Source organism: Sitophilus oryzae, unplaced genomic scaffold (assembly GCF_002938485.1).
Source record: "Sitophilus oryzae breed Bouriz unplaced genomic scaffold, Soryzae_2.0 scaffold_556_pilon_pilon, whole genome shotgun sequence".
NCBI classification, from domain to species: domain Eukaryota; kingdom Metazoa; phylum Arthropoda; class Insecta; order Coleoptera; family Curculionidae; genus Sitophilus; species Sitophilus oryzae.
In genome coordinates, this window is record NW_022147147.1 from 730,562 (window position 1) to 744,854 (window position 14,293).

General features: G+C 34.5%; 2 protein-coding genes across 2 annotated transcripts in view; one reads left to right on the plus strand and one right to left on the minus strand.

Moving 5' to 3' along the window:
• The window catches only part of LOC115887220 (G protein-coupled receptor kinase 1), a 351,626-nt gene that overhangs the window by 175,107 nt on the left and 162,226 nt on the right, over positions 1–14,293 (minus strand). The window lies entirely within an intron of this gene.
• The window catches only part of LOC115887221 (dynein regulatory complex subunit 3-like), a 36,867-nt gene that overhangs the window by 14,856 nt on the left and 7,718 nt on the right, over positions 1–14,293 (plus strand). The window contains exons 6-8 of the mRNA XM_030906587.1: positions 1,895–2,104; positions 6,541–6,691; positions 11,344–11,429. Of these exons, the coding sequence (XP_030762447.1) occupies positions 1,895–2,104; positions 6,541–6,691; positions 11,344–11,429 (447 nt within the window). The remainder of the gene's footprint in view (positions 1–1,894; positions 2,105–6,540; positions 6,692–11,343; positions 11,430–14,293) is intronic.

Here is a 14,293-nt window from a genome sequence, read left to right on the forward strand (position 1 = left end):
TTTAAGGAAGAATGCATTTTTCTCAAAATGTCAACAATAAAAAAGTTTTTCTCTTGTAAAGACAATCCGAGGATATACTGTAGCTACTGAATATTTCATATGATTGAAAAAAGTCGTTTAGTTGGCTTGGAAATGACGAACTATTGACATTTACCATAATATTTTACATATGAAATAACAGCCATCTTCATTTCCAAGCCAACTCTGATGCTTTGTTAAATCATATAATATTATATGAAATTGTTTATTAATAGAAAATCCGTACTATTAACTTACTGTACCCAAAATCCGTAAATCTACGGATTAATCCCCAGTTCTGGCAACACTGTCTCCGGCAACCACCCACTCTGTCGACTGAAAGCAGAACTACGATACAGTATTCTTTATCTGCTGCGCTGTAAACGACTAATCAGCGCGTAACTAAATCTCGGACAGGTTGACTAGCGGTGACGGTATTGCCAGCTACATCTCGGACAGGTTTTGTGCCACAAAAGCCCATAAGGTTGCGCATCTTCTTATTTCTTCAATCAAAGTGCATGCAATCTTCAATGCAAGAAGTTCAATGAATATATGCAAGACGGCCGTGACGTGCGACTTAGCGAGAGGATAGCGGCAGTGTTGCCACAGCTACCCCATTCGGAGTAAATCTACCCATTTGTAAAACAATTTAACCCCGTTATCTCGTGATAATCTACCCCGATGAAAAATAAGCTTGTGGCAACACTGGGTAACGATCTGTGCCATACGCGGCTAAGAAAATCACTATAATAAACTTGACACTGTACCAACCGTGATTTCATGCATATTTTCATCGATAGGTTTTGTAGCTTCTGAATAACGGTTTAGGTAAAGCATCTAGCTCTTTTGCTAGCTCAGAACTAGAATTGAGAGTTAGTAACTCACATTTTCATTGGAGGACACTGTCATATTTCTTTCAAACCAATAATCAACGCGAATATTCGTATAATTTCATAAAATTACTGTAAATCACTATAGATAATGAATTATTTGAAATTGAGCTGTAATTTCTGTATTATTAATCTGGTAAATGATAGAGATAAACAATTATTGTGATTTGATTAAAATTTTATTTTTACATGAAACTTTTGTTATAACAACATTCGAGAATTCGAATAGTGAATTGAATAATGACAAGACAAGTGACATTTATCTAAAAAAGACAGCGATTTAGAGTGACGATTTGGTTATGTAAAATTTAGAGTGACAATTTTGATTATGCAAAAGAAATACAATATTCTATGAGTTTGCCTAACGATTATCATTAATTTAAAAATAAATCCCCAACATGAATAATGAACAAAAAATTTAAACAAAAACAGGCCACAAACTACAGAAAACAAATTGTTGGTTAGTAGCAGTTAATAGTAGTCAGAGATATAGATGTACTGTATTTTGGTTTAATGGCCACAGCTATCCGGCCGGGTAATAGAATTATCGTTTTTTACTAAAAATTAAAAAAAGATTAAAGCTAGAATATAGTATACGGTTTTATATTAACTCTATTTTTTTTGAAGATTATAAAAAGCATTCATGAAAAAATATATACCCTTCAAAGACTTCAATTTAATAGCTGTTAGGAAGAAGTTCCACTTCAAATATGCGCACCTAGTGCACACAATTTTTTTAGCATTTCTAACAAATTTTCAGTATGGAAACGAAACAAAAAAATAGTCGCCAAAAAAGTATGAATTCTCATTCAATTTAGTCGCCGCCGGGCCGCCTTAATAACAATTAAAACACATAAACCTTTTTAACACTATCAACGTTGTACCAAATCCAACTTAAACGAACTAACAGAAATAAATGTCGGCCCCTTTCACTTAGACGCAGTTAGTTCATGAAGTTAAATTAACTCAGCTACTTTATATTCTAGGTAAGACGCTCCTAGAACTAGGGGAAGAGGTTAGGGAGCTACACGCTGAATATAAAAATCAATTCGTCGAGCACTGCAAGGAAGTATTCGACATCGGCGAGAAGCATTACTACGAAAGACAAACGGAACTGGACAATTTTACCAGGAGCTCTGAAAATGCCAAACTGGAAAATCAGCTAGAGAGTATTGGACACATCGAAAACTTCTTAGGTTAATGAGTTATTTGAACATAATCATATTTTTACCGGACTAAGCTTGTATTTTTGTTCTTTAGCCTGGCTAGATTTCTCCAAAACTTCCTTCGGAATCATTCAAATTCTTCGGATTTTCTGTACTTATCGAATCAATTTTATCAACTTTTTTAAATGACGCTGTGCTGGTTAAACAACCGCCGGCGAATTGTTAATTTATATAAAAAATACCGTCATCCGGGGAGCTTATTTCCATAATATACCATGCAGAGAGCATAGTGTCTCTAAGCCGCGCCTCCAAGCTAATTTCAGCATTGAAGATGTCTCTAAAGGTACACGCACACTGACCAGCACAGCATTCACCGTACGCGCCGCACGAATCGCCCTTTTTTTTCTTGTCGCGCAGACTGACCCGTACCGAACGCGCCACATTCACCGCATTATTCGCTCTTTTGTTTCTTGTTGCCCCTACTGCAACCGTATTTGAAAATCGAATTTCTCATCAGTCGCTTCCGGAGTTTTGTCTGCAGTGATAAGTGTGTTGTTTTAATATTTCTCGACAATGAATGACAACGAACAAGAAATAATAATTGTGAGCTCCTTGCTAATAGAGGAAGAAGAAATCACGAGAAAGAATGTTATGGGTTTACAATATTTGCAAAAAGTTTACCTTTAGGAGGGGAATTCCACACTTTATTACCATATTTAATTGAGGACGAACTAAACATTTTTCAATATTTCAAAATGAGCGATGAAAACTTTCTTAGCGTATTGAATTTTTAATCTCCTCTACGGCTAATACGATTCAACTACTCGCGTAGAGTGGAAGAAATTGCGTGTGACGTTAGCAGCACTAGCCGCATTGACCGAAAATTATTCTGGCCCAAGAATGCTGGTCGCATTTTCGTCGATGCGATTCGTGCGGCTCTGGCTAGTGTGCGCACCTTCATTGAAAGTAACACAAACAATATATTTCTTCGGTCGATGCGGCGCGTGCGGCTCTGGTCAGTGTATCACTGATAAAAAAGATAGACTTAAACTAAAGTCGTCATCGTTCTTGAAAAAAAAATTTAGTGGCAAGAGAATTTATTTTAGTGTAAAAGAAAATATTTTGCCTGAAGAAAAACTTTCTTAACTCAAGAAAACTGGTTCTCTTGAAAAATTCGAAAATTTCTCTTGAATCTATTTTCATTCAACCAAGTGCAGGTTACTTTGTTTTAAGATAATAAAAAATAATACGCTAGGAAGTACTTCATTCAAGAAACATGGCCATTTTCCCAATAGCTAAATACTCTTTTGATGAAAAATAATAACGACACGCAAAGACGATGACGAAGGACGGTATATACAATCAGTCGGCAGTTCGATCAGTCGTATGTCGCATTTCATAGGTCGCACATCATAGTACGCACGCGTTGTGTTGCTTGGAATTTTCCACTTGGAATTTTGCATAATTTGCTTTTTAAGCGCATATCGTATAACAAATTAGTGATCGTTATTAACATGCATTTGTCATTTTTTATGGACAAATTTTAGGATACATGGATTCTTTAAAGGAGTTTCTGAAAAACATGGAAATTAGAGCATTTATTTGCTATATTTGAAGGTAAGAGACATTTACCTAATGCACCTGTTTAGATAATGCATGCGTGACTATAGATAGAATAAGAATAATAAATAAGCAAATAATTACAAAAATTTTAGAATTTCAAGTCGTCGTATTAAAAAATTCAAAATGTGACCAAAGCTTATAATATTAATAATTTATTTGCTTTACTTTGATTAATCGTGATGTAACATTTTTTTGTAATTTGTAGAGTGATGAACCACCCCAAAGAATACCAAGGAGTGAAGAAGCAGACATAACTACTATCGAGAAAAATAATATCACTTTACTTACTACAGACCAGGAAAACCTAAATTTATCGGAAAATATTATACTTCGTAATATGCCTGTATATGACTTCTCTTAGATCAAAATAAATTTTAGTTGAATCAATAGTATTCGCTATTGGTTTAAGAAAAGTGTCTCTTTAATCAAGAAATGTCCCTCTTCAATCAAGAATTTTTGCATGAATCAAAGAGACTATTGTTGTTGTAGCAAGAACTTCTTTGCATATACATTTTGGGTCAAGAGTGAAATACTTTGGACAGATAGATTTTTCTATTCTCTAAAGTAATTTTTTAAAGCTTGTGAAAAGATAGTTAACGCTTTGGGCCAAGAAACGTCGTTCTTGGCCCTATTGAAAAGCGCCATTCTTTTGGGTTAAAGTCATATTCATTTCGACTGAGAGATCCTTTTTTTTACAGTACGCACACATTGACCAGAACCGCACTCGCCGCACGCGCCGCACGAATCGCACTTTTTTTTCTTGTCGCACACTGACCCGTACCGAACGCGCCGCATGCGCTGCATTATTCGCTATTTTGTTTCTTTTTTCCCCTACTACACCCGTATTTACCAATCGAATTTCTCATCAGTCGCTTCCGGAGTCCTGTCTGCGGTGATAAGCATGTTTTTTAATATTTCTCGACAATAAATGACTAATTATGAGCTCCTTGCTAATAGAAGAAGAAGAAATCACGAGAAAGAATCGAAAGTTATAGGTTCACAATATTGGCAAAAATCCACATTATTTCCATATTTAATTGAGGATGAACTAAAATTTCAATATGAGCCATGAAAAATTTGCGAACTTTCTTAGCATATTGAATTTTTAATCTCCTCTTTGGCTCACTCAACGCTACGTAGAGTGGAAGGAATTGCGTGTGACTTCAGCAGCACTAGCCGCATTTACCGAAAATCATTCTGGCCCAAAAATACTGGCCGTATTTTCGACGGTGCGATTCGTGCGGCTCTGGCTAGTGTGCGCACATTCAACACAAATAATATTTTCCTTCGGTCGATGCGGCGCGTGCGGCTCTGGTCAGTGTGCGCGTACCTTAAGGCGGTATAGAATGGATAGGAATTCTCAGCTTTACAACGTGATATAAGCTACGTGGGCATTCTTAGTCGCTTTTTGCATTTTGCGTTGAATCTACCAGTTTGCGACCGTTGCGAATTGTAAACAAGCATCAGAAAACAGTATGTTAGAGATTATCTTAAAAATATAAAACATGAAGTTAAAAGTGTGTTAAAAATATATAACACGAACTCCGCTTCATAAGAGCCAACAACTGGCTATTCACCAAAAACAATTTTAAAAGATTTAGAGAAGGAAAAAAGAATATGGAAAAATAGTAGGTTTAACACAGAAATAGAATAGAATATTATAATTAACACGGTTTAATAATATGGTCACATCATAAATATTGATATAGAGCGGCAGTTAAACATAATTCTCACAAATATCACAATAAACTGTAAAAAAAAACAGGTATATTAAAGTACAACCAAGAGCTTTATCCAAAAGAACTTATTGTTCGCGCTCGCAAGAAAGGCTCATCAGGAAGACCATCAGAAGAGAAGAGTCTTTTTTTAAAAAGGAAAAAATGGTGCTTGAGCAAAAATATCACCGAAAATACCCCAAATGCACATTATTTTAATAGTTGTAATTAAAGCTGAGCATTGCAGCTTAACAGGTCTCATGGTAGTCATGGTATCATGGTATCAGAAAACTTGACACTTTATATTTGTCAAAAATGTCTATACCTATGCGGCGGATTCATATCTCCAAAAGTCTTATGAGTATCTCGCCACTGTAAGAAAATCTACAAAATAAAAGAGTTATTTTTTGTAAACACTGCTGCGTTCATCCAACAGAGACCAGCTTGTCAAGACTAGATTTTAACAATGCATTGTAATGAAAGAAGCGGTAGCCTCTAAAAGAAAAAGAAAAGAGGCTAATAAAAATCTAATAAAAATAAATGTATTGCTCGTGCATCTGTAGATGTTAGTAATGCATGACAATCGCCTCTTTGATTTTAAAGAACATAACATAAATAAATATAACACATGTAAAAATTAAAAACAAATTAAAAATAATCATACAGGAAGTTTGAAGCTTTTTGGTTTTACCTTATTAAGTAATTGTTATCAGGTAGTAATTGTTAATTTTGAAGTTTAACTTGATATAATGTTATTTTAACAGAACGTCAAAAGTTTTGTACATGTATTCTGTTTTAAAAAACTGAAGTGTTTTCGAATAGTTAGTTGCATTCAGATATTTTAAATAGTTTTTTTTGTTCTTTGTATTTTTTTTTGCTTCCGACGACGGAAAGAGATATACTTTCCGAAACGTTAAGAATTTTTTTGTCCGTTAGGCAAATTTATTTATTAGTCAGTGCTGACAAGCTGGTCTCCGTTGGATTAACGCCCCAGCAGTGTTTACAAAAAATAACTATTTTATTTTGTAGTTTCTTATAGTGGCGAAATACACATACGATTTTTTGGGGTTTATATTTGTCAGCATCTTTCTGAATCTATTAATGTTAGATGCGATTCTATATTTCTAGAGAATAAAAATGCTATGTTCAAGAACATTAAAAACTTGCAACAGCAACTAGATCATGACGTAATCGACGAAGACCAATTTATGGCAGCAATGGTAGATCGTCGACAAGATTTTGAGCAGATGATACACAAGACATGGAAAAACTTAATGGAGTAAGTTGTTAGTACAATTTTGTACTTTGTATACATATATTAAGGAGTTCATTTCTTAACTAAATAATAGTCATAATATATTATTCCTACAACTGTGTGACATACAGTATGTCCCTGGATTGTCTTTAGAAGAGGAAAAACTTTTATTATTGACATTTTGAGAAAAATATATTCTTCATAAAAATTTTTTGCTTGTTCTAAAATGGGTAATCCCTTTTATACTTCCAAATTTACATACCATTTTAGGGAAAATTAAAAAAAAAACATGAAAATATGGTTGAATTTTTTAAGTCCTAAAAATCAAAAGACGATTAAGGGTAATATAATTTCGATTTAATTCTTTGATAGTAATAAAATTATTATTTATATTGATTAACATCATATTTTTTGCTGTCGTTAAAGTCGACATTTTCGGATAACTAGTATCACCCTTTCCGTAGCATTGAACGAGACAATTTTGTACTTCTGTAACATTTTAAAACAACAAAAAATATGACGTCAACTAAAATTCTATTAATAACAATCTACCAAAGAATGAAAACGAAATTATATTACCATAGAATTTTGTTTTTTGACTTAGAAAAAAATCAAACATACTTTCATGATTTCTTTTTAATTTACCCTAAAACGGTACGGAAATTTGGAAAAGTATAAAGGTTGATTCTCACTATACCTTCCATATCAGCTCCCTTCCGTTTCCCCTCCGTTTACATAAACTATTATATTATGTAAATGAATAGGACAATGCACACTATCCGTTCCGTTTTCCTTTCCTTTCCATATCCTTTCCTTCCATACATTGTTTTTGACGGACGGACTGAAGTGTATCGGAAACAGCGTTGTCAAGTTCTTACATTTGTACCAGCTCTATTGAAATTTTACTAATATTTATATATTCATTCTTTCACCTCTTAATTAAATCTATTACCTTTTTCAAAAGATTTTAAAATAAAACTTTCGCGTAATGATATAATTGTACAATAAAAAGTATGGAACTGATACGGAACGGAAGTTTACGTATAGCGTCAATACAATAAAAATACGGAACAGATATGGAATGGAAACGGAAGGTATAGTGAGAATCAACCTTAAACCGGATTAACCATTTCAGAATGACATTTAAATAAACATTTTATGAGAAATGTTAACGTTATGTATACTAAGAGGCCGTCTAAAACACTTTGATGTAAAAGATCTCAAACATATACAGGGTGTCCCACTAAAGATGGATACAAGCCAATATCTTGATTGTTTGTTGAGCGATCTTTTTCATTTTTGGCAGGAGGCTGTATGGCTATAAGACGTACATTTTGCACAGGGCAAGAAATGCGATACCTCATAAACGTACGTTTTAATGGGGTTTGATATTTTTTTTATTTTTGAGTCAAGAGTAAACTACCCTTAGGACAGTATTTATTTCAAATCTGATAAATTGTATTAAATCCTCCTTACCCAAGATACTTAAGTTCTAATTTTGATAAATATTGATACAGGGTGTGTTATTAAAATAAGACATTTTTATTTTTATTATTATTTTTTTAAGTACTTACGACGCCACTGGATAAACAACTGGTTTATTATCAATAACCAATTATCAATTAATAATCGATTTAAGTTTTGGTTAGGTTAGGTTAGCTATCTGCTTCCATAATAATTAAGATACGATATAAAAAAAATAATATTTTCAATTTATTTTGTTTACTTTAAAAAATTGTTTTTTAAGTTTGCTAATACAAATGAATAAAATCAGTTACAAAATAATTTAAAAACCCACTCTTCAATGAAATCTGAAATATGATTTTTATTCGTTTTATTGAGAAATATTTTAAAAAATCCAAAGAGTTATTTAAAACAATCACTATTAACTTTGAAAAATATGCTCTAAACAAAGATTTATATAAAACTATATCGAACTAAAAGTCAATATCTTCGACCAAACTTAAAGCGATTATCAATTGATAATTGGATATAATTGGTTATTGATAATAAACCAGTTGTTTATCCAGTGGCGTCGTAAGTACTTAAAAAAATAATAATAAAAATAAAAATGTTTTATTTGAATGACACACCCTGTATCAATATTTATAAAAATTAGAACTGAAGTATCTTAGGTAAGGAGGATTCAATATAATTTATCAGATTTGAAATAAATACTTCTCTTGATTCGAAAAATATCAAACCCCATTAAAACGTACGTCTATGAGGTATCGCATTTCTTACACTGGTCAAAATGTACGTCTTAAGGATGATTCATGGTACACCGGGCCGTACCCGAGCCGGGCACGTTCCGTAAAGTAGACACCGAGCCACGTCCGGGCCTTCAATATATGCTACACCGAGTGGACAACGGGGATCATGTCCGTGCCGATTATATTCTAGAAAACAGTGTTGCCGCAGTGGTACATTTGTACCAAATTTGATACTTTTAATTCTATTTGGTATATTGGTACTACATTTTCAAATCCAGGATGATTTGGTACAATAATTATTTCCCACGCGCACCGAAAATGAATAGATATTTAATAAAATTATTGTCGTTGATATTGCATTAAACGCGCTTACCGATACCACTCGGAGACAATCCGCATTAATTAACGACGTATTATAAACGTTGTAATGTCTATAGCGTTGCCTATATTAAATAACCCGAAGAAAAAACTTGAAAATTTACTGTTTATAACATGCTTCTATATTTGCGTTTTTTTTAATAAAATTTAAGTTTTCCAAGTATTGTGTGTAGTATTAGAATTACTTAGATTTCTTCAACCTATACATACTTATAATTGGGTTTTCTGAATTTCTATTTCATGTTTTTCGTCTCGATTTGTGTCTTTCTCCAGGAAGTTTTTTATGTAGAAATTTATGAAGAAATTCACAACGACCAAACCGGTTAAAGTCATTTGCAGATGTATTTTGTTGTGCTTTAAAAAATTGTACCAAAGTAGTACATTTTTAGTTTATAATGTGGTACGCGCTAAAAGTTGGGTGCGGCAACACTGCTAGAAAACAGTCGCTATAGGCCCATAGACGAACGAAGTATTTAGCCGCGGCGGCTCATTTATGTTTGCCGCAACGGGGCCGGACCGTAGCGGATTCGAGGAAAAATGTACACCGACATTTCTTGGACGGGGCACGGACGGGTTCCGGCGAAGCTCGGACCGTGCTCGGCTTAGCATGATTGTATAAGTATAAATAACATTTGACAATGTTTGGCCGTGCCTTCACCGTCGCACGGCCCCGGCCCGTCACGGTGTACCGTGAATCATCCTTTATAGCCATACAGCCTTCTGCCAAAAATGAAAAAGATCGCTCAACAAACAACCAAGATATTGGCTTGTATCCATCTTAAGTGGGACACCCTGTATATTGAGACGAGATTCTATTTTTCTATAATTTCTTCTAGAGGTTTGAAGATAGTATACAGGGTGGTCCGAATTGTATTCCGAAATGTTTCGATGGTTCGAATGGTTCGAATTGTATTCCGAAAATCTTAAGTAAAAAGGTTCGTATAAATGTATATCCTAAAATGCTTAGTTTCGGAGATACAGGGTGTAGAAGATTTTCATTTTTATTTCGATTTTTTCCAAATAATTCCTGAAGTAACATCAATATTTGGATGAAAATTGGTACCAGGGAGTTTCTTGACATGAGAAATTTGATTTTGATATCTATATGACTCCTATTTGTAGGGGGCGCCACCTACATGTGCTTTAGCTGTTTTGAAGAGTAATAACTTTATATCCGTACCTATATAAAACTACTGAGTGGAACTACTGAGCGAAAACATATACATTTTCGTGATTTTTTACGTAAAAAAAATGTTTCTTGGTAAAAAAACGCTACGAGAAACCGTTCTCAAGATATTTAGAACGGAAATAGTCAATATATATGTGATTATTGACAAAAAATAAACATATTTAGTAATTAGATTATGTGTTACCTGTGGTAAATAGTTTTTTGACCGAAATAATAATTTGAGAACTTCTGATTTTTTTAAATTAAGTTTAAATTTCCTTCGAAAAAAATGATGATAAAACAGTTTCTGACAACAATGACTACAAAAACATTTCAAAATTAGTCGTCATGTTTAATTTATGTCAATGGTCACAGGTATTGGAGAACCATTACCCGTAGCGATTTTTGGCAAAAGATTTTTTTTACGTCAAAAATATTGTAAATGTATATTTTTTACTCAGTAGTTTTATACAGGTACGGACGAAAAGTAATTACTCTTCAAAAAGTTAAAACACATGTAAGGAGTCATATTGACATCTAAATAAAATTTCTCATTTCAAAAAACTCCCACACAACATTTTTTATTAAAATATTTACGTTACTTCAGAAATTATTTGGCAAAAATCGAAATAAAAATGAAACTTCTACACCCTGCATCTCCGAAACTAAACATTTTAGGACATACATTTATACGAACTTTTTTATCGAGTTTTTTATTTATTTTTATCTGCAGAATATGCTGCCGGAGTTTCCGGAAAACCGTTCGGACCACCCTGTATAATACTGCCTCTTTCAAATGCATAGCAAATATATAGTCAAATATGTAGTCAAGATGCATTACTTTTCTCATCTTTCAATGCAAGTATATCAGTAGTGTAAATAGTTACTTTCACGGTATAAATAGTTTCGTCTTTTAGGTTAGAACTTCAAATATTCGAGCAGATTGAAGAGGTCAATCAAACTATTGAACGTGTTCTATCAGAAATGTTAAATACCTTCAAAGGTTAGTTACAAAAGCTTAAAAGTTGATTACAGACACACATATTTTAACCTTAAATCCGAGCTTAAATCATTTCAAAAGGATATTGTAAAAACTATAAGTAAAAAGAGACAAAAAAATAATAAAATTTGAAAAAATAGTATTTTATAAAGTCATCTCTGCGTGGTCTAACTACACTAAGATGGAAAAAAAAACGGAACGGAAAAATTTTTGGTCAAATTTAGAATGTTGTGTTTTATATTTTTAGTCCTATTTCCTTGATTATTTTAGCAAACTATATATAACAACTTTAATTCGTAAACTCAGTTTATTACAAACCTTAAAGTTGTTTTTTTGCCCTATCTTTAAAAACCCTGGGCAATAATTTCGTGACCAAATTTTCCTAAAACATTATTTTTCGTTTTTTTTTTCACAATAAGGGGCCGCTCTCTGCCGGAAACACTGCGACCTGTGAGGCCTATTGTGTTTGTCCCCTTTCTATATCTGCACCCATTCTCCTATCCCTGTGCCCTGCACTAACTTATGCAGGTCCTTGATAGGATGGGAGCATAGTTCCTCCAGTTCTAGCCTAGCTTTCCCAAATAAAGTGTGTCGCTTGCGATCCAGAGCCTCGCAGTGACATATTATGTGCTCCGCTGTTTCAGGATCTTTATCGCAGAGTCTGCAGCAAAGACTTCCTTGATACAGGTTGAGCTTGTTCAGGTAACACTTGACAGCTATGTGTCCTGTCAAGAGGTCTGTTGTAATCCGCAATTTATTCCTGCTAAGCATTAGCAGTTCTTTTGCGGTTTTAGAGCTAGGTCCTTGGATAAAAGCCTTGCTGTGCCTGTACCCCTGTCTGTTTCTCCAGTGGACATTCTGCTTTTCCCTGATCCAGAGTTTTAGTGTACTACGGGCCATACATTTGGGTATTCCCAGTACTGGCTCTGGACCAAGATAGGATGCCGATGATCGCTGCCTAGCTAGCTCATCGGCTTTTTCGTTGCCTTGGATGCCGCTGTGACCCGGCACCCATAATAATTTAATTCTGTTCCTTCGAGCCAGAGCTCCCAGTTCACCTAGGCATTCCCAGACGAGTCTCGACGATACCTTTGGGCTCATAAGCGCCCCAAGATCCGCCTGACTGTCTGAGCATATATTGATGAGCTTATCTGAATAAGCTCTTCTATTGTTTTCTCTCGCACATTGTAGAATGGCGAAGATTTCTGTCTGGAATACGGTTGAGTGTTTACCCTAGGAAAAGAAAAGAAACTTACCCTTGGTCTTTCCCCAAAATACTCCAGCTCCTGTTCCTTCAGCGGTCTTTGACCGGTCTGTATACCAGGTTAGTCCATCCTGAAGGAATGTTATATCTGCCCACATTCCTCGATCCATTTTGTTCACCTCGAATGGTTTGTGGTAGTGATAAAGAGGGGTCATTTGGTCCGATCTCATTTGGAGCAGAGGTCCCCCGATAGAATTTCCCATCTTTGAGTGTCCTGTTTCTGTCCTATTTCCCAGAGACAAGACACTTTGTTGTCGATAGAGTATCATTGCCTCCGCCTGGATCACTATGTGAAGAGGCGGAAGGTCCAGCAGCGCCTCCATTGATGCAGTGGGCATTGATTTCATCGCCCCTATTATGCTCAGACAAGCAAGTCTTTGCACCTTGCTGAGGCTGAGCATTGTTGTTTGTTGCATTACCTTAGGCCACCATACCAAGGATGCACATGTTACTGAAGGCCTCACCACTCCAGTGCACCATCTGTGTTCTGAGGCCCCAGATTTTTCCATGAAGTCGTCTGACTACCGCTAGTGTAGTCACCGCCCTCCTTGTGACATTTTCCAAATGTCGGTTCCAGGTCAGTTTGGTATCAAGCGTGATTCCTAGATACTTGACCTCCCCCGAGAGAGGAATCTCATCACAGCAGAGTCTTAGAGGGCCTAGTCCCTCAAGTATTCTGCGCTTGGTGAAGGGGATTATTACGGTCTTTGTTATTTTTCGGTTAGAACCATGTCTCCTGAATATTTTGTTTTTTGACTCATGTTAAACACATGCCTTGGTTAATTTTTAAGAGCAAAATGAACTTTCTTGCCACTAACATTTTGCAATTTTTTCAGTTATAGTTACTTTTTGATGTTATTTTTCATAATGACGAGGTGAATTTAGTGATTATTGTTATGTACGATTGAATATGGTTCTTAGTGACGAAGATGGTGCAAAAGTCATCGATCTTGTTGAAGATGGCCGAAATTATGAATATTCTTGAAGAATAATTGAAAAGATAACACAATATATTTGCAACCTCATTAATAGTATGAACAGAGAGTTTTATCAGCCCGGGGAGGCAATACAAACTATTAGAGTATTTTTTTTCAAGTTTTTTTGTTTGTTTGTACACTTAGTTATTACAGTTTTTTTAATATCCTTAGTTCTAATGTGTTACTAATATTTATTAAAACCAAGCCTGTGTCGATAATTTTTAACGTTTTTAAATTTTAATATACAGTTCCAGTGTCGATATGACATTACAACAATAGTTACCAAAACCTAGTGATATTAAAAAATAATATCGTAAAGTAATGATAGTTGAAAAAACTGCAAATTGTTGGTGGCAAGTTCATTTCGCTCATAAAAAATAACCAAGGCATGTGCTGACATGAGTAAAAAAAACAAAATGCTCACGAAACATGGTTCTAATCGAAAAATAATGTTTTAGAAAAAGTTACTCACAAAATTCTTGCATACGGCATTCCCTGTAAATGAGCCAAATACTAAAGTTTATAAAAAGCTGAGTTCTGTTGATGAATTAAAGTTGATAGATTTATATACAGTTTGCTAAAAAACTAATGAAAATAGGGCTTGGTTGACGAAAAAAATGTTCCGT